The sequence below is a fragment of the Eptatretus burgeri genome, chromosome 1 (assembly GCF_056783735.1).
Source record: "Eptatretus burgeri isolate ZD-2024b chromosome 1, Ebu_testis_v1, whole genome shotgun sequence".
In the NCBI taxonomy this organism is placed as follows: domain Eukaryota; kingdom Metazoa; phylum Chordata; class Myxini; order Myxiniformes; family Myxinidae; genus Eptatretus; species Eptatretus burgeri.
The window spans coordinates 109,345,290-109,359,155 of record NC_140961.1 but is presented as its reverse complement, the minus strand read 5'-3'; the positions used below and the strand labels follow the sequence as shown (position 1 = coordinate 109,359,155).

The 13,866-nt window shown below is 45.5% G+C and overlaps 1 protein-coding gene across 4 annotated transcripts in view; it reads left to right on the top strand.

Moving 5' to 3' along the window:
• Nucleotides 1-13,866, top strand: part of FGFR1OP2 (FGFR1 oncogene partner 2) — a 91,195-nt gene that overhangs the window by 59,218 nt on the left and 18,111 nt on the right. For all 4 annotated transcript variants that reach the window (XM_085894637.1, XM_085894653.1, XM_085894645.1 and 1 more), the window contains exon 4: nt 647-789. In XM_085894637.1, coding sequence (XP_085750763.1) covers nt 647-789 — 143 coding nt within the window. The remainder of the gene's footprint in view (nt 1-646; nt 790-13,866) is intronic.

The following is a 13,866-nucleotide window of genomic DNA, read 5'->3' as shown; positions in this document are numbered from 1 at the left end:
CCTACAAATACGGGCAGCAGAGAAGAATGGGGAAGATTTGGCCACCGACTTGCATTGAGGGGTATGACCACCATGAAGAGGTGTCCCCAATAGTTGCTGTTTTGTGTAGTTATCAAAACAGTTAGCATCGGTAGAGTCAGGGCCTTGTAATGATTATAGCATACTAGCAAAAGTACCCACCGACAGTGATGTGAAAAGTTTAAGTTAATCTATCAGTTTGAATTATTTCATGGAATTTTAAACGGTTAATTGCGTTGCACTCAAAAAAAAATCCAGCCTTTTCAATTTGAGACCATTTGGTCATCATGTTTACCAAACATTGTTAAGTTGGTCACTGTAACCTCAATTCATGGCCTCTGAGGCCTCTGCCACATAGCACATGTTACTTTTCGCACAGTATGGTATCTGTACCCCGAGTGTGGAGTTTGAGTTTGTTGTTTTAAAGATATGGCAGACAGAGAGGGAGATGGAGAGATTGAGATTCATGTATATATGTATATACAGTCCAATATAATGTTTTAAAGGATAATCAATGGCTGAACACCAAGGCTTCTTTTCAATTGTCAATAAAGTTGAATGTCACCTGGATTTTGGTTGAAACCAACAGTACATGATGAAGGTTCTGCTGGTGGTGTTTTCTTTGCAGAGTTGCTGATGTCACTGGACGAACATCAGTCTGCTTTAGAACTGATCATGACCAAGTATCGTGAACAGATGGTATCCCTTCTGACCTCTAATAAGTCAGAGGATAGCAAAATCATTGGTACACTTCAAGAACTGCACAACAAGGTCATCATTTGTTATTTCCTTTTTGGCTTTGCATCATTTATATTAAGCTGATGGACTGACAATACTTGATTTTGCTATTTCTTTGCCCTATTTTGCAATACCAAATGCTTAACTGCCAACATACAAGAACAGTATTTAATGTATCTCAATATTGTCTTCCATACCATCTCATCTGGGGATCTGTGTTGTGGTCATGGTGTAATTGATCTCACACGTTCCCAGAGAGATTTGAGAGGCCATTGGAATCTGTTGGTGTATGAGTCCACATGTAGATAGACTTTACATGTTGTCGACAGGTGGACCTCGACACAGTTTGACAAAGTTGTGTAATTTGACAACATTTTAAACAATAATTTAACCACAAGTAGGTTTTATACCTTGAATATCAATGATGCCCAAGTTAGCCATGCCTTTCATGTGTTTGTCCACATCGTATGTGGTTTGAGGTGTGCTGCAAGGCCTATAGACTCAACTAACAGCCCTGGCCGACCTTGGACACTGTTTTGGTGTTTATTTGTCTTCTCATTGTTTGGTTATTCTTCTTATTTTAAACTTTGTTACATTTATCTTAATTATCTTGCCAAAACGAAGTTTTTGCAAGATATGTTAGTCAGCTTGTATGTTTTATTTATTTATTTTTTGTTTGTTTGTTTGTCTCTAATCACGTATAAAAAAAACTCTGCAGAGCACAGTTATCATTGGAAATTTTTGTAACTTCGCATATCAGAGGCCTATAGAGGTCCCTTTCAGTGCACAAAATTTTGAAGGTCAAGGTCACTTTGTCGCAAATCAGGGGAGTCGACGAAACCCTTATTTTTCGAGTAATTTTGATCGGATCGTCTTCAAACTTCATGGGAATGTAGTTCATGGTCTGGCGCTCAGCTGATTAATTTTTGGTGGCGATTGGCCTTGACCTTCATATGTTTTTTTTTTTTTTTTTGGTCTGTAATCATGTATAAATCACTCTGCAGAGCACAGTTATCATTGGAAATTTTTGTAACTTCGCATATCAGAGGCCTATAGAGGTCCCTTTCAGCGCATAAATTTTGAAGGTCAAGGTCACTGTCGCAAATCAGGGGAGTCGATGAAACCCTTATTTTTTGAGTAATTTTGATCGGATCGTCTTCAAACTACATGGGAATATAGTTCATGGTCTGACGCTCAGATGATTAATTTTTGGTGGCGATTGGCCTTGACCTTCATGGTTAGCGCCTGAGGTCAAATATATTTGAACCCAAGGTCAAATTTTCAAGTTTTAGGAACCATATCGTGTAGTACCTCAAATTGAATACCTCTGAGTGCTTTCTAGATATGTCAAGCTTGAGACATTATGACGTCATTTGGTGACGTTATGAGGCAAAAGCATATTTTTCATGGTTACTCTGCAGTACGATTCTCATCGGAATCTCTCGTAGGCAGATATTCCTCAAGGTGTCGCTCCTGGTGGATAGCAGCTCTGTTCACCTCAGTGTGACCTTAAAGAAGTCACACGTGGTCACCTTTTGGCAAGATACAGGTCACCCTGCAGGTGACATTGGTTTATTTTTTTTGTTACTTTTTTACACCTCATCAAAGATTTACCTAAAGTAGGTGGTAAGGTCTGTTCAGAAAATGGCACATTATTTTTTTTTCCTTATGTTTAAATATTTCACTTCTTATCTTGATATGAAAATTGTGTGATCTTCAAAATGTCTAAGTTGTTTATTTGTCAACTGCCTTTTACAGTTGCAGTTTTCTTTGGTCTTTTCCTGCAGCACCTTCATGAAACTATTATTGTACAAGCTATATATAAACTATTCCTGCATAAGTTTCACATTATGTCAACCAAACTGCCTTGCTCGGATTAGGTTGGCACATCGATCATCGTGTTGATGCACATGTTCAACTTTTTTGTATACCATCATGGCTCGTGGAAAAGCGAGAACAGAACGTGTCAGGCAGGACGTAACAGAACAAAAGGAACAGTTTATGGAGAGGGGGTAAATGTATCAACAGCAGGGTTGATAAACAAAATTGAGGAAGACTTGGACAAAGAAGGGATGTGGGGAAGGGTGCACAGGGTGGAAAAAATGGATACAGAAACAAACTCTGAGGGAAGAAAAACTCAACATTTGGAAGGAGGTTGTGGGAGGGGGGGGCGTGGCTAGGAAATCATGGTTTTGGATGGGGGGAGCGGAGGGGTGTTGGTGAACGGTCGTTTTGGAGTCAGTGTGAGATTTGTTAGGATTGAAAGACATATTCTAAGTGTTTGACCAGCTTTTGATTCTCTGGAGAGAGGGTGGAGTCACAATTGTGGAGAGGAGGGTGATCTGAAGAGACAGCATGCTGCTTGACTGCCTTTCTGAAGGGTGAAGGATTTCGTGGCAGAGGGTGGAGGCATTATCAAATAGATAGATAAAGGGGGTTTTCCAGACAGTTGGAGGGATCGTTGATGAAGATTAGGAATAGGCCGAGGCCACGAACACTGCCATGGGGCACTCCAGCCTTGACAGTGAGAGAAAATGAAAGGATTTCATTGAGAGCTGCACATTGGCCATGAGAGTAGAGGAAGTCAGTATCCCAAGAGTGGAGTTGTCCTTGGATGCCATTGTCAAAGAGTTTGGAGAGCAGGGCGGCGTGCCAGGTTATTGAATTTGAAAGCTCGAGAGATGGCCCCAATCACATGTCTGATATTGGCCTCCATACATTGTTGGGAGAGTAGAAGCAGCATGTCCAAGGTGTAGTGACCAGCTCTGAATCTGAATTGATATGACATTGGGCCATTGAAGAAAAAGGAAGGATTTTATCTACATTGCTGATGATTGAACAGAAGCTGATTGGTCTGTAGTTCAGGGGATTAGTTTTTGCATGTTTATGTAACATCCAAGTGGATGGAAGATTACCTTGGATAAATGATAGGGTGAAAAGAGCAGAAAGAGGATATTCAGGAGCAGCAGAGCAGATTTTTAGGACACATGAACTGAAGCTATCCAGTCCAGTAGCAGCGTCAGAGTTTAGGATTGCCAGAAACTCTCCACCTTCTCAGGTGCAAAAGACAGATTGTCCAGGAGCAGTTGGGTATGACTGGGAAGGGTTGAAACAGAGAGTGAGGGGTTGGGGACACAAGATTTGGAAGCAAATGCAGAATTGAGGCATTCGCCCTTTTCACGAGCGGAGTCAGCTGCAGCACCATTTGATGAGAGCGGAAGGATGGAAGGGGAGCATATGCCAGTGCCAGGTTTTAGAGGAGGGTGACAAATTTGAAAGTTCAATCTAGAGGTTGGACAGATGGTGTTTTCTGGCTGTTCTGAGAGTAGACACAAACTTGAGTGCATTCGACTGGTATTTCTGTAAAAGTTGTACACAGCATAAATGTTTAGGTAGCATTTAAATCACCAATATGAGAAAAATAGAGTTGGGATGGGTGGTTAAAAGTTGGCTCATGTTGTCTAAGAAAAATGTAGATGGAGTTGTCAATGTTTGGAGGACTGTTCAACACAGACAATCGAGGTGGAAGTGGAGGGGAAGTCGCAGCCAAAAGGTATTCCTGGGGGTTTGGAGGTGTAAGATCGTTACACTGCCAGTGAGAAATTGAGTTATTGATTAAAGTGCAACTCAGCTGCCAGAGTGGGGGGTTTAAACCTATCAAAGTTGAGGAGGCTGTGGATAGACATAAAGGAATCGGAGATGTCCTGTGGGAAGAAGGATTCTGTTAAACAGATGACATCTTGTTTATCAGCAGTGGCATGAATTGAGAGATCTTTCATTTTGGAGCAGAGATCTTGGATGTTTGAGGTCCACAGAGTTGGGGAGAAGGGAGGAGGTGGTGTTGGCAGGATGCAGTAATGTGAAGGGGATGAAGCTGGGAGGGAGCCTGGGATGGGTCAGGATGAAAGGGAAGCTAACTTCCATAACTCTGACCAAATGTCAAAGGACACTTTAATTTATTACTTAACAAGCCTTGTCGTGTATTTCAGCACATAGTGAAGAACAAGGATACAACTAGGGGATGAACAAAAATTATGGGGGTGTATAACAACCAAGAAGGATGTACAACAACCATTCCAGTTGCGAGATTTGACCTTGAGTGCATTCGACTGGTATTTCTGTAACAGTTGTGCACAGCGTAAATGTTCAGGTAGCATTCCCATTGTTCTGTTTCAGATCATCATTTCCCAGAGAAAAGAGTTGATGATATTTGAATGGGGAATTAAAATTGTCTGTCAGAGAGTAGGTACCCCCATCAGGATTATTTCAACCACCTGAGCCATCTACAAATCCATTTTTGGGAACATCTTGAAGTAGAATACCTTGTTTGTACCACAAAATATTCCATTGTAAGCAGTAGAGCAATGTGAGGTATTTTGAGCTGCGTGTAAAGTTGATGGTTTCTCCTTCCTCGTGGTGCTGTGGACTACATGATTGCTTAACCGTATGTATGCAGGACAGGTCATCGAAGGCCTGCTCCTGAGGATGGCGTCTAGTTTCTTGTAGTACCGACCTGTTTTTTGGCGTTACCCCTCTTTTCCTATTATAATTAATCCTTTATTTGGTTCAATGTCAATGTTTCCTTTTGTATGCAAATTGTATCCCGGTATTGTTTACAGGACGATGCACACCCTTTAATAACAGCTGTGACTGAATACCTCTGAATTCCTTGCAGGCTGAACTGCTGTAAATTTCAAATTATGTTAATTGTGGAGGAGGGGAGTGGTTGGAGTTTGGCAGAATTGAGGCATTGGCATGGACTGTGTGCTTGCATAGTTTTAGAAGTATTTCTTGTATTCATCTATGTTTAGAGCAAAGTTGTTTGGTGCATAGCCAGCTTAGGGGTGCAGGCTTGGTCCAAATGAGAGTTTAGATTGGGTAAGCATGTCTCGTATGGTGTGCTCCACTTCAAAATGGCGGCCCGACGCTTGCTTTTAGCAGCTGGCCCACTGCATCTGGGCCAGCGATTGGCTCTGGTGTGCCCTGACGTGCCCCTTGTGGTTGATGGTGAGGTGTGGCCCGGGCAACATTGTGGACATGCCCGTGGAGGGCATGATTGCTTGCTGCCATTTGTGAGGAGGCCCATTGATTGAGCGGCATCTTGAAGTGGGCGATGAGTGGCCCCGGAAGAACAGTGGGGTAGGGGGAAACGAGATGATTGGAGTCCCAAGTCTTTTTGTGTCGTTTGTTCTGTTTTGTGGAGTTTCCTCCACTTGGTTGAGTTGGTGCTGTTCACTGCCATTCACTTCTGTAAAGGCTCCTCCTGTTGGCCGTTTGGAGGAAAGAAAGCCTTGTGGTACTGCAGGCTGGTCATCCTTTCTGCATGTTTTCTTGCCTGCTTGTGCCCCAGCATCTTGACCTGCATTTCAGTGGTATTGTTGCGGAAATGGGCCCTTAGTGGGTTATTAAATATAGGATTAGCCCAGATCCCCCTTTAATGCATGTTTAGCCAAGTTGTTTGGTAATCAGATGTTACATGTGTCAGGAGGTGTAGCAGGCTGTCCAGTGTTCACACAGTGGTGGTGTACCGAGAGGCGCCGTTATTCTTCTTCCTTCCCCCCTCCGAACCAGCCCCCGCCCAGCGCTCTGACAGAGTCGGTCAACGAGACGTGTCAGCAACCCATTGGCGGAGAGCGGCTGCAAACTCGAAGGATGGACCTATCATGGGTCCCCAGAGACGGTCCGTAAGTCCTGCCCCAAAAAGGCAAGAGGAACTGGCTGCTGTGTCGAGTCTGCGATCTGCTTCATGAGGAGTGGTTTGGTCGGCTGTTCCTCCTCGGTTATGGATCCAGCCTGAGGTCATCCACAGGTTCATTCTGAGTCCAGTCACGGAGCCTCTGACTGTCCTGACTCCCTGCACGGCTCGACACGTCTTTCATCCTATTGATCCGTCTGCGGAGCCCAACACCAGGATTGGCCGAGTCTGGTGTACGGGTCAGACCTGGATTCACATACTGGACCTTGTGAGAAACCAACTGGAACACACCATAGATCTTTCTCTCCTGTGCCGTCGACCTTACGGGGGCTGAACGCGCCGAGGCTGGTGCGTAAGCGGTGCGACAAAAGGAGGCCATCGCTGCCATCTTGCCACGCTGCATGCTCGAGCTTGGGCGCTCAAATCCGACATCGGCTTGTCACTAGCCGCATTCGTGCCTTCGACACTTTTCCTCTCGTCCATGAGGTGTCACCGAGTATTCCGTGTCTTGTCTGCTTGTTGTCCAGGCCTAAGGTTTATTTCGCTAGGGCTCCCTTCGAAACCCGTATCCGTAGCTCCCTAGTTAAGAGCGGGTTATAGATTAATTATAACGTTCGTGAATGCTTTGCTTGTGTCGTGTGTCCCCAATAAATCTGGCAGATTCATACGAAAGTTGCTGCCTTGAATTTATTCGTGCCTTGCTGAGAGACGATCGTTCAATTCTTATATAAAACCAAATGGGCTACGGACTGACAGACTTCGCTCGGTCTCTGACAAACCCAGTCTGTAGCCGGGGTCTATATCCCCAGCTGGCAAGGCCCAGGTGTACTTTGGTGTCATGATCCGAGGCACGTGACCAGAGACCTGTGCTGAACTAGCCGGTGTGCAACCCTGAGACGGCGGTGCTGTTAAGTGACGCCGAATCGTCAACATTTGGTGTCCGGAGTGGAGTGCGAATCCCTCCACCGCCGAATCCATAACAGTATCACATGCCACCACCTGTGGGGCTTCCATACGAAACCTGGTCCGATTTGTGTGAGTGAAAATGATGTCCTCATGGCTCCCTCGATTCATACACTGTTCTGTTGAGTTGTTATTTTTTGTTCCAATGTCGTGGCTCTCTCTCTCTCTCGCTCTCTCTCGCACTCTCGCTCTCTCTTCTCCATTTGTATTATCTTGTGATTCAATGAAGTATTCATCTATCTTTTAGAACGTGCATCCGCTTTGTTCTGCATCCTGCCATGCTGTGCTAAAAACCGTTTTGGTTCATTGGCTATTCTCCGTGGGGTTCAATCGAGTTTATTGTAATTCTGGTAACGAGCGTGTTTCGACACTCGTTAAAACCATCCAAACCAAACCGCTGGGCCTCGTTAATTTGCTTGTCCGCAAGGCGACTGCCAAGGAATTTTGCACTTTCCACATCCGACTGGTTGATGATCGTGGTGAGGGCCTGTAAACAGGACAATTTCTTTCTTCCAAAAGCATTGCCACTTTTGTGAGATTGAGGAGTTGCTAACACGGTCCTTAGCTACATCCATGCTTTTGTCTTCCTCGGGGTTAAAGAGGGCTGGAAATGTGATGATGTTGCTGTTCCACCTGCTGAAATGAAGTTGGAATGCCTCCCATAGGGACACTTTGCTGGCTCGGTTGAAGATTGGGTTGCCTTATGGAAGTAGAGATGTCGGAAAAGGTGGTGTTTTAAGGTTTCAACATGGGTGGGGGTTGGGGGGGGGGGGAGTTGGTGATTTGATGCTCTTTTATCTTCTATCTATATTTTTATACGATTAATGAACAAACTGCCATGGTTTCCGAGACACGTGGCGGAGGGATGAGTCTGAGCTTTGGCACACATGTCCAGTATTGCTTCGGATTCCAAATGTCCCCTTTTGGAACGGATCCATTATCGGAGTTCTGTGACAAAAGGGTCCAAAATTGCTGTGATGGGTCCCCAACTTGAAACGGCCTATAACCCCCCCCCCCCCCCAGCATATGAACACCGGACGAATAGCATGGCGAGATGGAGTGCCTGCAACCGCTCAGCCAATAGCGTGCCAACATTTCCAACCGCGTTCATAAAGCGAGACCCTGTTTATTTCCTCCCAGGCCTTCTAGACTGTAGTGAGCATTCTGTAAGCCACAATATTCCGAAACATAAAAATGCAGACACGCGTGCAACAGCAGTACGAAATAGGAAGCGCAGCTTTCAAAATAATATCTCGCCACGCGCGCTCGGTGAATTGCGAGACTACAATGAGGGAGCATTTCCCCCCATACACAGCATTGGCAAGATGGACACTATGTGCTCTTCCTGTGGCGCGTACATGTGGAAAGCTGAACTGCATTCCGGTTGCCTCGGGGTGAACGCTAAATTTTCCACTTGCTGTATGCAAGGAAAAATTGTTCTTCCCAACATCAGTGAACCACCTCCCCTCTTGCAACACCTTTTCACTGACTGCACACCTGAAGCAAGGGATTTTTGATCCAACATTTGGGCACAAAACTCGAGTTTAGCATTCGCGTCATTGGGTGTACAGGAAGATGTGTTACCTACAAGGAGCCCATATACGTTCAGAATCCATGGCAGTGTTTATCATAGAATCGGACCTTGTTTTCCCGAGAACGGGAAACCGCCAAAGTTTTCGCAAATCTATATCTATGACTCTGCCAACGAAATCGAACAGCATGGAACAGCGACATGCACCGTGATTTGCTTCAAAAGCTGCAGGCAGTACTGCATGACTGTAATCCATTCGTAAGTGCTTAGAAGCAAGCCGCCAAATTACTGGAAGAAGAACAAAATGATTCCATGAAGTTCGTTTTGAGAGCAGACCCAGCGACAGATTTACGGCGCTATAATCTACCGACGGAAGCAGAAGTAGCGGTTATCTTACCGGGAAGTGCTGATGTATGTTTCATCGCACCGCAACGTCGTTTTGTACAAGCGGTCAAGCCTGGATCCGGAAAATTGACATTATCCGCATCAATGAGACCTACCTCAATTATGACCCTCATTACGTGTTGCTACTACAACAATGAGATCTGGGCTGGACATTTACCATCAATACACGAGATGGCAAATGCGTCAGTACTATGGAGTTTTATGCTTGCCACTTGATGGTTAGAAGTAACTTTAATGTAATACTACATGGTGGTAGATTACGGCAACAATATATTGTTGATCAATACGCAAAAGTTGAACAGGACGCCTGAACTACGTCGACCACAATCAACGGCAATTGCGGGCGGAGCTGTATAAAGGACTATCTGATGCAGATCTTTCATTTTGGATCTGACGTTTAGAGCTGGGGATACTGACAGTCCCTCAATCGGTCACTGAGTTGTCCTTCCTTCATCATTTACTGGAAGGCCACAAAATATGCATCAACTGTATCAGGATTCGATGGCTATCGTTCGGCGATACTCGGAACCTGACCTCTTCTTAACATTTACGTGCAACCCCAAATGGGATTTTGCCTGGTGTTGGCTTAATGGTTAGGGTGGCGGGCTTTGGATCCTCAGGTCCTGAGTTCAAATCCCATTCACTGTTGAATTAACACCAGGTGGGGTTAACTCTGCCTGTCACCCTTCTGAGGTCGGCAAAATGAGTGCCAGCATGCTGGTATACTGTCCGAGTGGCGACCCGTCCAGGATTGTGCCCAATAGCCAAGGAGACTGCTTTGGCAGCACCAACGTTCTGCAAAGAGTATGATCCCAATCTCCTCCTCTTCCAAATGGTATTCAAAATACTGCCACAACTGAGTCAACCCAACGACGGCTTCAACTACACGGATAACATCGTTTACAGTGGACTGGGTTAACATTATTAAGTATGCTCTGCTTTTTTCGATAACAGGCACTCATTTCGCTATATACTACAGCGTCACATCTGTGTTATGCCGTGCTTTGTGTGGGTTATCTTGTAGTTCGTTTTATTTTTAAATACGAGTATGTGCCCGTAAAAAAAAAAACTAATAAATAAATAAATAATAATAATAATAACAAAATAAATAAACCACACAGGCCGTTTCTTCGCTCTCGCGTGCCCGTACGTGCGTGACCCTGAAGTTCGATATTATTTGCAGTTACGATTATTCGCAATTTAGTTTTAATACCCAATTATTCAATTAGCGCCAACGTATTTTACCTTTTCGCAATGTAGTGGCAAGGAAAAACAAAAAGAGAAGAGAAAAAAAATTTACTTCCTGGTTCGGAGCATACCAGCACTCTGATGTTACCGAAATTTATACACCGTCTAATATGAAAACGATCATAACTTGGGCCATTGTGTTTATCTATAAATGCACATAAGAAATCGAGAAATTATTAGAATACACAGTCATCACTCTCCGAAAGCCCGTACGTTGTAACCCGTAATGGGGAACGCGGCTGAGCTTCCCTTCCCCATCGGCCACGCAACAACGTGTCTTGCCATTGGTTTGGTAAATAAATGGCCATAACTTGGGAAGCACTTGTCCGATTAATATCAAACCTTAAAAAGGCACATCCTCAGGTCCCCAGCAATATACCTGGCAAGTTTCAATTAGATCGGACCAGTGGTTGTCGAGAAACAACGATCACGCACGCACGCACGCACGCACGCACACACACACACATTGCTGGAATTATAGATAGATGGTGTTACTATTTTAAAATATATATTGCTTTTCTTTTATTTTTCTCCTTTTGCTTGCTCTGGGACATTGGGACCATACTCTGTACAGAGTGTTGGTGCTGCTTAAGCAGTCTCCTTGGTTATTGGGCACAATCCTGGATGGGTCGCCACTCTGACACAGTATACCAGCAAGCTGGCACTCATTTTGCTGACCTCAGAAGGATGACAGGCAGAGTCAACCCCCACCTGATATTAATTCAACAGCTGAGCGGGATTTGAACTCAGGACCTGAGGATGCAAAACCCGCCACCGTAACCATTAAGCCAACACCATGCATGTAGATGGAGGCACACCTTGTAGTCTGAGATTAACCTGAAGGCTATAATATTGTCATGAAGGTGGCCGGGTTCGAATCCCGCTCCTGTCAGCAGTTGTAGGGGAGCTGGGGTTCAATTCCCACTACCTAAATTTGTGGTAGCCAGGCGGCCAACACCGATCAACCTCCTGGGATGGTCGAGCGGTCCTTATTCCTATTGCCTCTGCAATCGTATGCCGAACACTGCAACATTTGTTTGGTTAAAAGTTGGCTCATGCTCATAAAAGAACACTGCAACTACGTCGGCAACACTGCAACACCGTGAACTCTCCTGCCCTTCCTCCCTTGCTGAATGTACTTCTCTCAGGCGAAGGTCCCCTCAGCAAGCACTTCCTTGACAACATTCGGACGTATAATGGCAGGAAACTGACACACTCATTGACATGGATTCTTTAATAAAACGCAAATACTTATAAGGGCAACGAACAAATTTAATAAACTACTACAATCGAGGCCACACAGACAAAGGGTAACAACAAAAATATAAAAACCCTTCCAAAGCACTGGTACTCAGCCTGGCCCTCGTCGATTTGGTGCTGGGAAACTTCGTCCCGTGCGTGCACCTGCCAAACAAAATGGCGCCGTCTCCCGCCTAGACCGGAGGAAAGCGCCTCCACCATCCAACAGGACGTGCAGGCAGGATCGTGCCTCGCCTATTGCAGCCTTCCAAACTCCAATGCACAATTCCTGCCAGCACCTCCTCAATCGGCTCTAGTTGTGCACCAATCCACTCGATCTTCTCCTGGCTCGCACCCTTGCCAAGCACACACACTTCGCTTTCTCCAAACACCCTCCGTGCCTTTTGCCAAGCACACTCTTTTGTAATAATCTCTCTTTTTATCCTCTCTCCCTGTCCTCGAGGTGTGGCCTCCTCGCCTTAAAACCCAGGAATGCGGGGCTTCTCTTGTTGTTGTTTCAGGGACTCGGTCCCTAGCTTATGGCCATACTTGGAAGATAAAAACATAAGAAAAATCAGAGGGTAATCTCGTACAGGGGAACTTATTTTTACTCCCTAAGCTTATTAACACGCACCACCCCTCGTGTGGTGACATGTAACACTTGTGCTGACAGACTCCCTGACTTAAGTACATGGAGATGCTTCTACCCACCATGCTACACTATACATTCCTTTCTGGACTATTGAAACATTTCATCTAACTTCAAAACTGTAACAATATCGATCGTTTGGCTGTTGATACAATTTCAAACAGGTTGGATTACAAATTTTCTTTATGCCTGACGGTAGCACGAACCGCTATTGCTACTTGGTTTCTATAATTTTTTTTATCAAACTTAGCTCTCCGATGGGATTACTATGAGACACAGATCTGTCTTTGAAAGGGTAATGTACTGTCTGTAATTTGATAATGGACTGCTTGAGAGATCCGCACAGCAATGGAACGAAAAACGGTAATCTGCAGTGGTTCTCCATGGAATTCGGTGTTCCAAAACAAATCGACCAACGACTATGTACGTCACTGCAATGAATATTATATTGTTACGTTTGAGGGGGGGGGGGTATGCATTAAAACGGTAATTAGGATGTTTAATTAGGTATGCCATGCTGTTCGAGTTTACCAGGATCTCGATGTAATAAGTAGCAATTCAGTGGTGATAAGTTGTCTAGTAAATGTTCATTTCTTCAAGGGGGAAATGATAATTGTCACGTAATTAGATAGGGACACGGGATAGGGTAAGGGTGTCTGCGTAAACCCCTTTTAGTAGTCCCTGGAGGCTGGCCGTGACGTCACAGGACAGGGCTGCGGATGGCTCCGCCCCGTGATCATGATTGGCGGAAGGCGACGGCGGTGGGCCAATAAAACGGCTCGATTGGAAGTGACGAGGACGGGAGGATAAAAAGGTTCTGTTCGGGGTCGAAGAGGAAGAAGATCGGGACAAAGAGATCGTGTTTTTTTGGTGTGGAGGCTGTTGCGCGGAGAGCGTGCTTGTTGTTGTGCTGATTCGATCGTGTTCTTCATCGTGTCTTGGAGCCTTGCTGAGGCTCGTGCCTCACCTTGGTTGGCTCTGGGGTTCTGCTGACTCGGAGTACGGGGTCGAACGGCGGGCGGACCTGCCTCCCTCTCGTGCTCGCAACTTGGCGCCAGAACTGGTTCCCTGGTGGCTGTGAGCGGACTTGGGCCAGGACCAGGAGGTCGACAGCACCACGGTTTCTCCTGCCCCCCCCCTCCCCTGACGAGAGCAAGGCCAGCTCGTCCGACGCTGATCCAGGGACAGTTGCGTCCGCACCACGGTCCAGCCTAACCACCAGAAATAGCTACTGTGTGTGCGTGCGTGCGTGCGTGCATGCGTGCATGCCTTAGAGGGTTTGAGATCTGTATATTCATTGGAATTGTCTGTGTTTTTCCCCACGCCCGATCCCACACCATCCCGTCGAATTTCCCCGGATCCCTTTTCTTGCCGAGTCTT